Source organism: Emys orbicularis, chromosome 8 (genome assembly GCF_028017835.1).
Source record: "Emys orbicularis isolate rEmyOrb1 chromosome 8, rEmyOrb1.hap1, whole genome shotgun sequence".
Lineage (NCBI taxonomy): Eukaryota > Metazoa > Chordata > Testudines > Emydidae > Emys > Emys orbicularis.
In genome coordinates, this window is record NC_088690.1 from 12,593,643 (window position 1) to 12,610,190 (window position 16,548).

Consider the following 16,548-nt stretch of genomic DNA (forward strand, 5'->3'; position numbering starts at 1 on the left):
TCTACCCCGCAGAACAGTCCGGGGCGACCGTCACTCGGCCTAGGGAACTCACAGCCCCTTCTCCCCTCCCCCACCGGGGGCAAGGAATGCGGCGGTTGCCCGACAGCGGGGCCTAGGACCCCCACACTGCTACAGGGAGGGGCCTGAGAACGGCACAGGGCGCGGCTCTCACCTGCCTGAGCAGCGCCTGCTGCTCCCCGCCGCCGCCTGCCCTCATAGTCCCTGCAGCGTGAGTCCCGCTGCCGCCGCCATTCAAAGCCGCCAGCGTTCAGGCCCCCGCTTCCTCCACCGGGGCTGTTCATCGTGCTGCCTGTTGGAGCCACCCATCAGGCGCTCCTATGGCCAGCCCCCGCAGGGACCCCACAACCGGAAGTGACGGCGGCAAGGGAGCTGAAACTACAGCTTCTGAATCGGGCAACTACCGATCCTGCGCAGTACGGGCACTGCACGTCCCGGGTCTCCCGGCGTGCCTCGCGCCCAGGTGATCCCGAGTGTCCCCCTGCTACCGCGGGTCAGCAAACCGACTCCGGTCCCGCTGTGTACCCAGTGTGTGTGTATATACACACACACCCCTCTCTCTCTCTCATTACTCACTCCTGCCCCTGGTCGTTACTACATACTGCTCGTATGGCGAGGCACTTACAGTTGTCCTATGCTCTTTTCCACAGCTAACGGGGACACAAGAGGCTACGTTATGAAGAGAGTAATGGGATGACCCTAAACAACCAGATCTGCTTGAAGGCACTGCACTTCTGTGGTTTTTAAAAAAAAAAACTTGTGAAGACAGAAGGAAGCTGAAAGAGGAACCACGGGGGCCGGCTGTTTAAAAAAACCGCACCTATACAACACTAACACTTCAGTAAAAGTGAAATCTCACCTTCACAGAGCACAGAAACTGACTTATGAACTCCCCTAATGAGATCTCATCCCATAATTGTCACAAACAGTAGGACAATGGCTTCAACATGCCAATTATAGTTAACTGTTATTTAAGCCCCAAGGTAATACCTCTCTCTTGTTAGGCAAGGTGGGTTTGACGCTTACGTGTTTCAGATGGACATTAAACATGATAATATGAACATTTGTTGCATACACAATGTATTTGTCAAACATCCAGAACAAGGCGTTTGGGACAGATTTTACTCTCAGCCTATCATAAATCTAAAGCAACTTCAGTGAAATCAGCAGAGTTATTCTAAGGAATGGTAGCAGAGCCCAGACTTTAGGACCCAATTCCCTATGCACGCACTTTTCTTAGAAGAAGCAGAGCATTACCTTGAAACATTTTATTTTTTTTCCCTTTACCTTGTTAAAAATCAAAACTAGTAAAGGAAATGGAGGACACCACAACACTTGCAATCAGTATGTTGTTTCTACCAAGATAGAGTAGGGGGGCTTCTTCTAACAAGATTTTTCTGTTGTGCACTGGTGCCTTATATTAACATTTAATGTACATTACACACCTATTGCTTTTTCTAACACACATCAACTTGCATTTTTGTGGTCTAATACATAAGCAGAGCCTTTTTCTGTTCAAGTGTGCACCAAACAACAGTATAAAGAGAAAGGAACACTTAAAGCCAAGGCCCCATATGGCCCATTGTACATCTAACCACAGATTATGGGCAAGGCATTTTTTTAAAATTTAAAGAGAAAAATCTGAACAATTCTGCACCTATTACTTTTGAATGATTTTATGAAAGTCCATTTTTTCCTCTGTACTTAATGGCTAATTCCAGTGCACATGTACATGAGGAAAGCTACTATCATTCTAGCAGTAGCTTACACGTAAAATACTGCAAATTTAAATCCAACAGCATTTAAGCTAAAGTTGTGAGGGTATCCGTTTACTGATTAGAAGAGGAAGTGTTTAGACTGCAGTATGTGAATTATACAAGGAGTGGTGCAATTTATCTAGAACAATACTTAACACTTTGCCAACTTTAATATTAATCCTTCCTCGGACCACCTGCCTCATTTTATAAATGGGGAAAACAAAACAAAGACACAGACATTCTTGTAATGTGTATATATAGGAATAAGAAATCTTCCTTTGTCAAAGGCCACACTGACAGGAGGTGATGTTAGAACACAGAGGTTCTTATCTCCTTAATGGGTCCTTAGTCAATTAACCCACACCGTGGCTGACAAAACATAATAAACCTACCATACATATAGGATTATTAGATTTTAAATAAGGCTGTCCAGCAATTAAAAAAACTAATCCTGACTAATCACACTGTTAAACAATAATAGAATACTATTTAAATATTTTTGGATGTTTTCTACATTTTCAAATATATTGATTTCAATTACAACACAGCATACAAAGTGTACAGTGCTCACTTTATATTTATTTTTGATTACAAATATATGCACTGTAAAAAAAAATAGTATTTTTCAATTCACCTAATACAAGTACTGTAGTGCAATCCCTTTATCATGAAAGTTGAACTTACAAATGTAGAATTATTCAAAAATAAAATAATGTAAAACTTTAGAGCCTACATGTCCACTCAGTCCTACTTCAGCCAATCACAAACAAGTTTGGTTACAATTTGCAAGAGATAATGCTGCCCGCTTCCTGTTTACAATGTCACCTGAAAGCAAGAACAGACATTCGCATGGCACTGTTGTAGCCAGCGTTGCAAGATATTTACATGCCAGATGCACTAAAGATTCATGTGTCCCTTCATGCTTCAACCACCATTCCAGAGGACATGCGTCCATGCGGACAGGTTCTGCTCGATAACGATCCAAAGCAGAGCGGACCGACGCATGTTCATTTTCATCATCTGAGTCAGATGCCACCAGCAGAAGGTTGATTTTATTTTTTGGTGGTTCGGGTTCTGTAATTTCTCTTTTAAGACTTCTGAAAGCACGTTCCACACCTCGTCCCTCTCAGATTTTGCACAGCACTTCAGATTCTTAAACCTTGAGTGGAGTTTTTAGAAATCTCACATTGGTACTTTCTTTGCGTTTTGTCAAATCTGCTATGAAAGTGTTCTTAAAATGAACATGTGCTGGGTCATCATCCGAGACTGCCATAACATGAAATATATGGCAGAATGTGGGTAAAACAGAATAGGAGATATACAATTCTCCCTCAAGGAGTTCAGTCACAAATTTAATTAACGCATTTTTTTTAAATGACCATCATCAGCATGGACGCATGTCCTCTGGAATGGTGGCCGAAGCATGACGGGGCATACAAATGTTTAGCAGATCTGGCACGTAAATACCTTGCAACGCCAGCTACAAAAGTGCCATGCAAATGCCTATTCTCACTTTCAGATGACATTGTAAATAAGAAGCAGGCAGCAGTATCACCTGTAAATGTAAACAAACTTGTTTGTCTTAGCGAGTGGTTGAACGAGTGGGACTAAGTGGTCTTGCAGGCTCTAAAGTTTTACATTGTTTTGTTTTTGAGTTCAGTTATGTTAAAAAAAAAAATCTACATTTGTAAGTTACACTTTCACAATAAAGAGACTGCACTACAGCACCTGTATGAGGTGAATTGAAAAATAATATTTATCATTTTTACAGTGCAAATATTTGTAATAAATAATAATATAAAGTGAGCACTGTACACGTTGTATTCTGTGTTGAAACAAATCAATATTTGAAAGTGTAGAAAAACATCCAAAAATATTTAAATAAATGGTATTCTAGTATTGTTTAAGTGCAATTAATCATGTGAGTTATCTGCGATTAATCGACAGCCCTAATTTTAAATAACCTCTGGAGTTTGTTATAAGTGGAGCTGGTAGCATCACCTATAGTCAAGGTTGCCTGCCGATATCCATTTATGTGTGTTGGCAGTTGCTTATAACAGAGTTGAGTGAATAATGGATTTTTCAGGGTGGTAGCTGAACTGAAAAAAAAGTTTAAATCTGAAGCTGAGTTTTCATTTTTTTTCCTCAGCAACAACGGAAAATTTCATCCAGATTTACTTGAATTGACATTTTGGAAAGAAATGTCACTTCTACTCAACTTTTCAAAAGTTTCTCCATCCTCCCCCTCTTTTTTTTTTTTAAATTCAGCCAAAAATAATTGCTGAATTCACAAATAAATTTGATTGCCCAGAAACTACAGTTTTCGGCACATTCACTATTTGCTGAACAAATCTGAGCTAGCTCTAGTTTATAACTTTGCCAAACTGTTTAGACTCAAGTTTCTCATACTGAGTATGTGGGCCCCCTCCCCTTTAAGTTTAAACACTTTAATGCCTTGGAGCAGGTACATGAAATTTGGCAGGGTGGTCCTGCTGGTGCCAGAAATATGCTTTTTGCAGTCCCTGTGAAAGTCCCCAAATTTGGCCAAGCTGTAAGCCTTCAAAAATCTGAGTGCCTAACCTGAGTTACCTGGTTCCAGATTTACTGAAGTGCTGAATGCTCATAATTGCAACTGAAGTCAAGAACTGTTTTGAACATATGAACTGCTATAAAAATAAGTATTCAGGAAAAAAAATAGAGCTTAGGTGTTTTAAATTAGGAACCTGAAGATAGGACACACTTGACAATTCTGGCTCATCTCTGCATCTGTAAAATAGGGACAATATTACCACTTAATCTCTCAGAGGCATACAAGGCATTCCGTGGTATGTCTCTACTTCAGTCTGGAGGTATAAATTGCCATCTTGAGACATACACATGCTAGCTTTCATCGAGCTGGTACACTACGAACAGAAATACAGCCACGATGGCATGAGCAGCTACCCCTCCAAGATGATAGCCACCTGCAGGTGTGTCTAACTCCTCGTGCCACAGCAGCTACATTTTTATTTTTAGCATGGGTATATCGCCTCAAACCAGAGGTTTCACCTCTATCTCAAAAGGTAGCTATACCCACTATGGTGAGAGAAACCCCCAGGATGAAATTATTAATTTTATATTAAATGTAGGGCTTGGATAGTATGCATTAACTAATGCAATGTGAGGGATAAAAATAGTGAAAGTAACCATTTGCTGAGTTCACAGAATGAGGCTGGGGTCCTGTGCAAAATTGTCACTAGTTACACAATCACGTACTATCAATTCATACACACAAGGGGGCCCAATAAAGGTTGCCTGGGAAACTTTCAGTCTGGCATTAAATGCTTGATGTGCAACCTTAAAATGGTCTTTTAAAAACAAGTATATTTTTTAAAAGTGTGATTTATAACTAATTCAGCAAAATTCTCTCCTCCATCCTGGTTTGTAATTTAGTCTTGTCAAATGAAGTGACCTGAAATATGTTTATCCCAATAGATTGACAGAAGTGAAATTGTAAAAGCTCTTTGGAAAAAAGATCATTAACAAACATCTCTCACCTGTGAAAGAACTAAAATTCAAAACCACCCTCTGGAGCATTTTATTCTGAGACATACACTGCAATGAGTGCAAGGTATGCAGAAATTAAGAAAAAAGAAAATCTCTGTACAAGGAATAAAATCAACAGTATTAGAAGTCTACTAGCATTCTGATGAGCATTTAGATGTCCATGAGTCATGTAACTGCACTGGCTCTTCCTTCTTTTTCAGTTTTTGCAATTTCCATTTTCTTCAGTGAAAAAATATCTAAAATAAAAATTACTGTACAGATGGGGAACAAAGGCGTTGTAATCTGAAAAACAGAGAAGTAGCACCTATCAATATGAAAATTCTCCGCAGATAATAGATTAAAGTGTGTACATGCATTTGTGTCTAAAGAATTCTACCATAGCATTTCAGAATTCTATTAGTCACTTGGGATAAATTGCTTTTTGGAGGAACGTAAAATCTTCAGTTTATTCATTATCGATAATCTTGGTAAGTAAGGGCAATTAGATTGTGTCTGAGCTTTGCTAGGATTAACTGGCTACATTGAGAAGAAGTCTAAGAACAAGTGACTAATCAATAAGTACTAATAATGCTCTACTAATTTTCCTCACACCCACCCACCCACCTTTGGTCTTCAGCCTTCTGTGGACCAGCTCCCATGCCTTCTAACCCTATTCTATATCCAAGTGTTGTTTGGCATCGGCAGTATCCCTGGCCATCAAGAAGCAAGAATTCACACCATCCCATATATGGAATTCAGTCCATATGCCTCAGATACTAAGAGAAACATGTTCAGAGAGAACATTGATCTACCTATATACAGGAGCTGGTGCTTTGAAAACTATCATGTAGAAGTTAGGTTAGATATTCCCCTATCTTCTGATTTGAATATTAATGAAACAAAGGTACAATTTATAATCCCTTAATTTTTTTTTTTTTTAAAGAATTTGGTTTGCACAATATGTATTTACTTTTAATAACCTCTATTAGCCCTTCAGCAAGTACATAGTTTTTCCCCCACTTAAAACTCTTAGCAGAGATAAATATTTATTAAGTAGAATTTTGTTTTGGTAATATTTGTTTACTGAGGGTAAACTTCAAGAAAAGGTAAAGCATCTAAGGAAGAGTTATTTTAATAGCCATAATACAACACTTGATCTTAGGGAAATGATAGAATACTGAATGGTATACATGTACAGATCAGCACAACATTTTTAAGAAGACCCACAGACTCTTTCCAACTTACTTACAGTAACACAAGTTCAGCAAAAATGGCCCCAGACATTTGTCTTCCTAATATTGGCAAGATTTTTGAAAAGTGACTAGAGCTGAAAATTTAGATTTAATTGTTACCTTATTTACTGAGTCTTTGTTGCTACTATTGTTCCATTTTGAGCAGCTGCAGTAGGTATAAGAACATTCAGGTCAGGAGCATCAAAAAAGTATGCCTACATTATTAGATGGGAGTGAGAGAGAGTTAGAAACAAGACACAACTTCACCTTGACATGTTCATTTTCACAAGTTATATTTTATGGAGGTACAGTTTTAGCATTTAGGCAAATTTTAGCTCTTTTCAAAAAGTCACATTGTTAATTCAAAGAGTTTCTGTGGAAGGAGCTTGATGTCAGTTTATGTGGTTGCTTGTTATTTTACTGTTGGAGAAGAAAACAAAAATACCCACCACACAGAGACCCCATTGAACTTCCCCTGGAGACTGCTGGTGAAATCCTGGCCCCTCTGAAGTCGATAGCAGAACTCCTATTGACTTCATTGGAGCCAGGATTATGACCTCCATACGTTATAATTTGCATTGTACTGAATTTATGTACTTCCGAAGGCTAAAGGGTTTAAATGGACCTTCTTGGGTTTGAACCTGTGGTGCAAAGAATCAAGCTATTTCAAACCTGAAGCTTGGATGATGCCTCCCCAGCTTTGTACAAAAGGGGGAAAAAGTAGAAGTAGTTTATGTTCTCTTAGTTACACTTAGCAAAATTTGTGTCTTAGCTTTGTAATTTCTAATTATGTGTAAGTAGTATGTACAAAACACTATATACTGAACATTTGATAAGCTTTAAAAGAATAATCTTTATACTTACCTGAATGAGATGTTAATTGCATATGATACAGATTAATGCTTTAAAAGGCTGCTGTCATAAATGCAAGGTATACTTAAGACGGCTATCTGAGGAACAATTTATGCTAAAAATGTAACCATCATTGCTACTTTTAGTGTAGAAACACTCGGGGAGAGATCTACAAAAATCTTTGTGCTATGTTTGAATATTCATGCCTGCCACATGTATTGAGATTTTTTCAGAACAGCATCCTTATGTTTATGCTTTGCAATTATCAAGAGATCTGCTTAAACAAAAAGCTCCACAAACCCCCTTGATTTTAATACAAAGCTATTACTGTACAGATTGATTTAACTCAAATAATATATATCTTAGACGCTAAGAAAGAACATTATCATACCAAACAACCAACAGCAAGCAGGGCATGAAGAAGTACAACAGTCACCATAGTAGCCAGTGCAATCCTTCGGTTATCGTCTCTAACAGCAGGCCAAAATGTCATTACTAAAACTGACCCCGAAAGGCCCAGAGCAAACATTACCAAGATCCATCGTACAGCTTTTTGTGGAATAATCCACAAAATCTGTTTAAAAAGAAAGAGAGAGAAAGAAAAAAAGGCCTTATTAAATATCAAGATACATTTATTTAAGTCACTGTTTATAGCATTACAGCTCCATAGATCACATCCATTCATCAGGACTGTTAGCAAGTACTATTCATGCTTCATTTGGCACCAAAACATAAAGGTTTCTATCACCCCAAGCTAAGAGGAGACTCCATTAGCTGTATCAGTACCAAGGCTTACTAGCTGGAACCAATGAAATAATTGTACTAAATAAGAACAACTAAAGCTTACAGTGAGAGCACTTTAAAAAGAGTTCCACTGGTTTGAAAGAATTTACCAGTCCCTGAGATATTCTCTAAAATGAAGAATTCTAGTGTAGGTGGTAAAATCTGTTGACATTTTTTAGGGTGCCAACTCTATGTCCTGTAGGCTGCAGCCACTGAAGGAAAACATCACAGATGAGAAGGTCTAATATTCCATCTAACAGGTCTAATATTCCATCTAATTTATGTGGCATAAATACACAATAGGCAGCCTGTTACATAAATTTAAGGAGTTAGAGTACTCATGTCTCACAGGATACACATATGAATGTCACGTACTTTCCAGCCAATCTTTTCATTGGGAGGTAAAAACATACACCAGCCAACACATCCATGTACATTTTCTAGTCAGACAACATTTAATAAAAACTCCTGAGATTTTCATAATACATTTGATGATGCTCTTTAGGCCATACTTACAGCTGTTGGAATATAAATAAAGAGTGAATAGCCATAGACACACACTATCTCAAGAAACGAGTAGGAGACTATATTCATAACTTTGCTATTTCTCCACATAAGGAATCCCCAGAGAGCCAGAGGAACCAGCCAAGCATAAGCATAGATAGCGGTTGCAGCTATGGACACTGTAAAGAGACATTAAAGAGATTTAGTAATACTAAACACCATCATTAATTTAATTTTTTGCTTCTAATTGAAGAGCTAACATTACAAAAAAAAAAAAAAAAAAAAAAAACAACTAAGATTACTTTAAGGAACAATGGCAACTTTTGCATTTATGTCCTTTTTAAAAAAAAAAAAAGCCTACCACTACTATAAATTAATACTTAAGCTTATAGGGGAAAGGTTATTTTTCTGTTTTCAGTGTTTTTACTTTGACTATATAAAAATGACATCAGTTTCAGTATTTTCTGTGGGTATTCAATTCGCCATTTGTGTGGAACAGTGGAAAGAAAAACCCACTTAAAAAAAAAAAAATACAAAAAGGATACTAAGGACCACTAAAACTGGGAGGAGAGCTCAGGAGGTATAACATCTGAAGCTATTTTTAACTCATTTATTTTAAATTGACAGTATTCCTTTAAATATGTCATGCATTTAAAAACAAGTGTTCTTTTATAGGTATTGCATTCTCTTTCACAATATAAAGGACAGCCAAAGGGCAGGCAATTGCTTCCCCACTCTCTAACTTCATTAGAGCAACACATAATGGTTAAGCTTCCTTTACTGATTTTGTATCCCAGCATGAAGTAGGAACTTCAAGCCCTTTGTTAAGTGGACTGAGTGATTATTACTGTATGATCTGCTGAAATTCTATTCAACTTCTTACATGAACACTATCAAGAGATGTCTATTCACCTACAACTTTAATTATTTTTGCATCTGTCTGGAAGTGGAAAGAGACAGTTATTAAAAAGTTATGACAAAGCAAAGCTATGACTTCTACATACAGATTTATTTGTTTAAAAGAAAAACCTAAGTTATAAGAGATAAGGAAACAAGAATGAGAACTACTTACACACCTTTTCTGAACTCGGGCACATACTGGTACGCAGGTTTACCCAGATGGATGAAGAAATTTGAAAGATTACCACTAATAGCAATGGCAAAGACTAATGTGGCACATATCCAAAAAGGACCTTAAATGGAAACAAATCAATTTAACAAGATAGTTCTCCTGTGCCCCACCCTTGTACTAATTTTAACAAAAGAATGAACTTCAATAATGTAGCTATTAAATAATATTAATGTTACAATTGGTACACACCATAAAGATCTGGATTGCTACGGATATATAGTCTTACAAAGTTTTTTCCTGGTATTGGGAAAACCGAGCCTTTTATTCTGTCTAGGACCTAGGAAAAAAATACCATCATGTTACTGAAAACGCACTATGAAATAACTATAAAGCATCTATAAATATTAGTCTACAGTTAAAACTGTTAAACCGCTATAATTCCCTTTGTGTGAAGTAAGATATTAGATAATGTTCTCACCCCTCAGCCAAAAGGCCGAGAAGCGATTACTAATATTAAGAACAATTACAAACCTGGTATGTATCCACATCAAAGAAAGTCTGGTAGTATTCAAATGTCCAGAAGGGGGCACTTTTCTTCTGTCCTGCAAGTAACTTGAAGATAGGAAAGATAATTCAATAGAAATTATTACAATCATCCATTTTACTTAGTAAGTCATTTAAAGCCCAATAATATTACTTACACCATAGCTAGAATAATGGGAAGTAAGAGAATTATTTCTCTCTTTCTCTGGTGTTCGTTAACAGCAGAAGATATTTTCTATGGGGTTGCATATTCTAGATGTGCAAATAGTTTATGATTCCTACCTCCTTTTTGTTGAGGAGGTTTACAAGTAATATAACTGCCATTAATAATTAAATGTCTTGTTCAACTAGCCTTTCAAGTCTAAAAGCCTCAACCCTACCACCTATACTGTATTACCACTAAGTGTCTTGAAGTCAACTACATCTGAGCTTCTTCCAGTCTCCACCTTACAATAGGTGTAAGTGGGAATTAAAGTATGCACTTCCATCAGTACTGACAGGGCCAGCAAGGAAGTTCCCTGTTCCTTCCTGATAAAAGTGTTGACTGTTGTAAAGGGTATTTAGATACATCATGTTGATGGGGGCATTATAAATGTGTTATTATTACCTCAGTTTTATCTGAGTCATCAGTCCCCAGTAACTCGTCATCCTCCTCTCTCCTAGAGTCTTGCAGAAGGCCATACTGATTCTTGGGGTTTTCACTAGGCTCATCAATACTTATTGTGGTGGCATCTGGGTTTCCTGCCAGCAAGTTAGCTGCATCATCAAATTCTGAAAATAAGCACATTACAAAAAAGGTGGTATTTTCAAGGTTTAATTTAAAAAAAAAAAAAAAAAAAAAGTTTCATTTTAAGACTGATATCTCATCAATCCTTAGGCCTTGTCTACACTAAAGTTTTGTTGATGCAAGTTACACAAACAATCCAAAACCACTATAACTACATTGCTTGTGTATGTTCACACAATGCTCCTTCTGTCAGTGGAGCGCATCCCCAGTTGATGCTCTAGCACCGACAGAGAGAGCAGTACACTGTGGGTAGCTATCCCACTGTGCTATTCGCTACCTTCTGCGGCTAGGAGTTGTGGGAAGGCGGAGTGGATCGCAGTGCATCATGGGTATGGGCTCAACATCCCATGATGCAGTTTTTTCTGTCCCATCATTCCATGGGCTTCCGATTGCGTTTCACACCATTTTTCAACAGCCCCTGCAGCATAATTAGGGACTTCAACATCTCCGTTTGCTCCTCCTCCTTCACTTTTATCATCCGCTCCTTGCCCATTAAAATTTGCTCCTGGCTCTCCTTCCTGTCCTGGGTATTAGATAATTTTCATTTACTGTCTCTCTCCATGGCCTGTGTTCTTGTTTTTCGGTGTCTAAGGATTGGAGCACCTCTCGAAACATGTCCTCCTGGCTCCTCCTCACCCACACCGTCAGTGTGTAGGGGGTTCCCCTGAAGGCCACATCTACAGAAGCACAAGAAACAATAAACAGAAGCATGATTGTTAGTGTATTCACAGCATCGAATCATGACAGCATCAAATTATGATAGTAAAATACACCTTTTAAAATATGAAATAATCTCTCACTGTCCCTTGGCCAGAACATAGCTAAGGGAACACCCTAAACATGGTGAGTCAGCCGGGGGCAAGGGGGAAAGTGGGGACTAAAGATAGGGCAAAGGATCTAGGTGGTTTTTTAAGGGGCTCCCTGCAAACGACTAGGGACAAAATTGTAAATTCTGCCACCATTTTCTACGGGGGGTGGGGGGGTGTCACTGAAACCGATATCTCACTCCTGACCGTAAGCAAGAATGCAAGGGTACATCTCCTGCAGGCGTGCAGCTTCAGACCTGGTCCCTATGTTGGTTGCCTGTTTGCCACTTTGGTCCCTAAACAAGTGATTGCCGATTAGTGTGAAAAAGTTTCCTACAATGGGGGAAGGAATAAAGCAGCTCTGCCGAGGAACCTTCAGCAGAGGATTGGCGAGTACCTCCAGGAAAGTTTCCTAGAGATCTCTCTGGAGGATTCTTGTGAAATCTTGATGTGCATTAACATACTGATCCGCCCTACTGCGTAGCTGCAAAGGGGAATGTGAAGCACACGCAGACACAGCTAGTTGTGTATATTTCTATCCCTTAACTCACTTCTAGCATATAACAAAGCAAAGGACAGCTATACCTCATATAGCCAAGCAGTATCAACTCAAAAAGATCACTTACCAGAGCTCTCCTCTCCTGCATCATGTGTGCCAGAGATGGAGTGCTGGGACTGGCTCGAACCCTCCTGGATCAAGAAGAGGTCCTGGCTTGCCACGGTACAGGACAACTCTGTTGCCTGTCCCATCTCATCCTCCAGCTCAACCTCCTTGTCCACCACTTCATTCTCAGGGTTGAATCCATTGTCTGCTGTCTCCAGGCCCCCCAAAGTATCCACGGGGCTTTTGGAGGTGGGATCGCCGCCGAGGATGGCATCCAGCCCCCTATAGAAGCAGGTCTTCAGTGCAGCATCTGAGCAACGGTTTGATTCCCTTGCCTTTTGGTACGTCTGCCTGAGCTCCTTTATCTTTGCATGGCACTGATGTGTGTCCCGTTCATAGTCCTTATCCAACATGCCACAAAGTTCCTATGGCTGGAGTGGAGCTGGGACTGCACAGCCTCCTCTCCCCACAGTGCCAGCAGATCCAACAACCCAAGTATGCTCCAAGCGGGAAAGCGTTTGCTGCATGGCGCCACCATGGTCAGCTGCGAATATGCGATGTGAGCTCTCCATGCCAAGCAAACAGGAAGTGGAATTTCAAAAATTCCCAGGCCTTTAAAGGAGGAGAGGCAGATACCTGTGTACCTGGGTACAGGGCAGCGGAGTTTGAACTGCTGACCAGAGCGGTCAGGATGGGCATTGTGGGACACCTCCCGGAGGCCATTTACAGTGACATAACCAAGTGCAGTGGCTACACTGACACTTTTATCGTTAAAACTTTTCTGGCTCAGGGGTGTGAAAAAACATTCCCGCCGCCCCCCCCCCGAACGACAAAAGTTTTAACGATGAAAAGCACTGGTGTGGACAGCGCTTCGTCGGTGGGAGCCATGCTCCTGGCGACGAAGCTACCACCCCTCGTTGGAGATGGTTTTATTTTGCTGCCGGGAGAGCTCTCTCCCAGCGATAAAGAGCGGCTACACAGCGCACCTTACAACAGCGCGGCTGCAGTGGCACAGCCGCACCATTGTAAGATGCACAGTGGAGACATAGCCTTTGTCAATACACCTTTGTTGCAAAAAGGTCTACACCTCTCGCTGGGGCGGTTTTATTTTGTTGACAAAGCAGGAGAGTTTTGTGGGTGGAAGGAACACTGTAGAGTATAAACCTCCACTGTTTTGTCGATGAAAACTGACTTTTGTCGACTAAACTCTGTAGTGTAGACAAGGCCTTAGGGTCCATGTTATTAGCGTGGGCACACCTAGGGTGAATTGTTTCCTAAAGCCTCAACTAGCTCAGATTAAGCTGGGTGCTCGTTCAGTTAATGGAGTGCTGTGCCTTCTCTCCAACTAGTCTGTCTTCTGTGTGCGCTAACGATATATCACAGACTTAGGTCCCCATCCTTCAGTCAGAGTCACTGGACAGACCTTTATATCCACAAGCAGTCAAGTGGGGCCCTGCACTGGTGCAGGCAGCTGCCCGTGCAGAACAGATTTATGATTAGACAGCCTTAGCCCTCAAAGATATCTTTAAAAATAAGTTTGACACTATATCGATTTCAAGGTCTGATCCTATGTACAGGTGAGAATGTTCTCATCTCTGCACCCAGTGGGCCAGTTCTGATCAGCTTAAGCTCCGAATTTACACAAGTGTAACCAGTGTTTTCAGTCAAGATAGAAATAACATTTAATCACCTAAGTGCTTTGAGATGCTCATCTAAAAAGATGCTATGCAAGAGTGAAACAGTTAAAGACATTATTTGTGTAAACTTGCGTTACTTAAACTCACATTCACAGGGAACCAAAGCAAAGGCTGCAACCACTTAAAAAGAATCAATTACTGTCACTTATTCATTTTCCTTAACATGAAAGTTTTGGCCCAATTAACAAGTGTAATTTGACAATTTACCTTGAAACTTTAAATCATCCACAGTCGCCATTCATTCGCTAGGCTCTAGAACGAGTATTCAGAACTTTAAAATATCTGAATAGCAGATCAAAAGTTAAACATCTAAAATGAAAAATAAGTGACTGAAAATATTTTTAAAATGCAGTTTTTCTCTCAATACATTGATGAAACAGGTATTTGTAGCTTCCCCCTCTCTTCAGCATGAATAGTATAGTTAAGGTATTAAAATTTCCTGCAAAAACATAGAAGTTTAGATATTATGATGTCATTATACTCAAGCATATAAGGAGATGTAAAACTACAGTTCTGATGTTTGTGGTAATTAAAAACCGATACCACAAATTAAGGGCTTATCCCTAACATCCTGTCCAAATACCACTTTGGCTAGCTACAGTCTCCTTTCTTTTCCTCCTACCGTAGTTAATATTAATGTGATAGTCTTCATTTCTTGTCCTGACCTATTGTACAATGTTCCTGTCCTGTGCACAGTTAGATAGTTAGTTTCACCCCAGAAAAGGTGTATTTCCATGGTGGGCACATATACTTCAGCTACCTCCTAAGAGTGTTACAGAGTGCAATTCATTTCTGAAGACATATGAAGATCCTTAACTAAGAAATATAGAAATGATTGAACAGGTTAAGGGGGACATTCATGGGGCAGTTTCCATCCTTTCCAAAAGTCCCTGCGTCTTGCCCTAAGCCACAGGCAGCAGCCAGCGCTGCAGGGACAGACAGGCAGCTCCCACGGGAGGGTCGGGACTTATCCTCTTCCCTCATGGGCTAGTCACACACGGGTGACGTATTGTCCGTTCAGTTGATGTCAGGTGGGGGTGAGTTTGACAAGGATCCCTGAACATCTCCGGGGGGGGGGGGGGGGAGAGACGTGTCTCCTCCGTGTGGGGGACAAAAGGGAGGGAGACGGGGGTAGCTCCCCTACCAGCATCCCCCCGAAATGCACACGCCGGGGGAGACTAGGCAGGATCTGGGCACAGGGGAAAGGGAAGAGCACCTGGACCCCCCAGCCCAGCCCACACAGCTACCGGGACCCGGCCTTTGCCCCCACCCCCAGCACACACCAGCAGGGGGAGGCTCTCCGCGGCCTGCGAGGGGCTCGGGGAGAAGCCGGTCCGGCCCAGGGCGCTCACCTGGCGGGGCCGGGCGGCTCGCGGGGGTGAAGGGTGGGGACTGCGGTAATCTCCAAAAGCTCGGCCGGGCGTTGAGAAGATAAGCGGAAGGAACCAAGGCCACCACTACGGAGCTGTGTTGCCGGAAACAAGAAACTAACCGCTCCCCTCGCTCCACCCTATTAAAGCGACAGGAGCCTCTTGGCAGCGCCAGCCAATCAGCAGCTCAGCTACTCTCTTCCCTCCCCCCTCCCAAACTGGTTTGAGCCACATTGGTAGCGCCAGCCAATCAGGAGCTCAGCTACTCTCTCCCCCCCCAAAAAAAACCAGGCCTGAGCCACATTGGTAGCGCCAGCCAATCAGGAGCTCAGCTGCTCTCTCTCTCTCTCTCTCTCTCTCTCTCTCTTAAAGAGGTAGTGCATGCTATGGGGAGGGGACCAATAGGAGCAGTCTGTCTGCCTGCGCCATCCCCCCGGGGAAAGGCGGGTTTGTATAATCCACATACACAAGCAGTAGCTGGCAGCGTGCTCGGCAGCTGTGACCAGCACGAGCTGGGCAAGCCCGCCCCCCCCCCCAACTCATGCCAACAGAACCTTTACATACACGTAAAAATCCTCAGCCATTTGCTGCTTCACAGCTCCCAGAACAACTGTTGCAAGAATTGTTACAGATTTTTAAAAAGGGAGTATTTCTTGTATCGCTTCAGTTGTAAAGTCAGATAGTCAGGATTTTATTTTATTTATTTGGTGAGTAGGGGCAGGAGGGAAAGAGTAACAGGGCAGGAGGGAATCAAGCGATAGTCCTGATATTTTTGTAAGCTTCAAAGCATTCTTAAAATCGTTTTTTCGGTAATCTATGTAGCATTCCCAGAATGCAAGGATTTACTGGGGTGAGCTGCGTAACTCATGCTGATAAATTTTTTATCATACTGACATATATATATGAATACTTCTTTCTTTCAGGAATTATGTTGAAAGGATTTGTAGAAGAAGGGGTTAAGCCTTTAATGACAATAGCAGGGAATCATGGAATGTTTG

General features: G+C 41.0%; 2 protein-coding genes across 8 annotated transcripts in view; both read right to left on the minus strand.

Moving 5' to 3' along the window:
• Positions 1-270, minus strand: part of NDC1 (NDC1 transmembrane nucleoporin) — a 28,731-nt gene extending 28,461 nt beyond the window's left edge. The window contains exon 1 of the mRNA XM_065409446.1: positions 173-270. Coding sequence (XP_065265518.1) covers positions 173-217 — 45 coding nt within the window. The 5' untranslated portion in view covers positions 218-270. The remainder of the gene's footprint in view (positions 1-172) is intronic.
• Positions 271-5,336: 5,066 nt separating this feature from the next.
• YIPF1 (Yip1 domain family member 1) lies at positions 5,337-15,628 on the minus strand. 7 transcript variants are annotated; one of them, XM_065408913.1, is made up of 10 exons: positions 15,533-15,628; positions 14,388-14,489; positions 10,894-11,057; positions 10,275-10,355; positions 9,993-10,080; positions 9,748-9,864; positions 8,684-8,850; positions 7,776-7,958; positions 6,653-6,747; positions 5,337-5,603 (listed from the first exon to the last, which is right to left on the minus strand). In XM_065408913.1, exons 2-9 carry the CDS (start codon positions 14,416-14,418, stop codon positions 6,658-6,660), a joined length of 921 nt encoding a protein of 306 aa, XP_065264985.1. In that variant the 5' UTR covers positions 14,419-14,489; positions 15,533-15,628; the 3' UTR covers positions 5,337-5,603; positions 6,653-6,657. The 7 variants fall into 7 exon arrangements, with proteins under 7 accessions (XP_065264985.1, XP_065264986.1, XP_065264987.1 ...); XM_065408914.1 differs by having other exon boundaries at positions 14,388-14,462; positions 15,533-15,621; XM_065408915.1 differs by having other exon boundaries at positions 14,388-14,432; positions 15,533-15,618.
• Between the last annotated feature and the right edge of the window lie 920 nt (positions 15,629-16,548).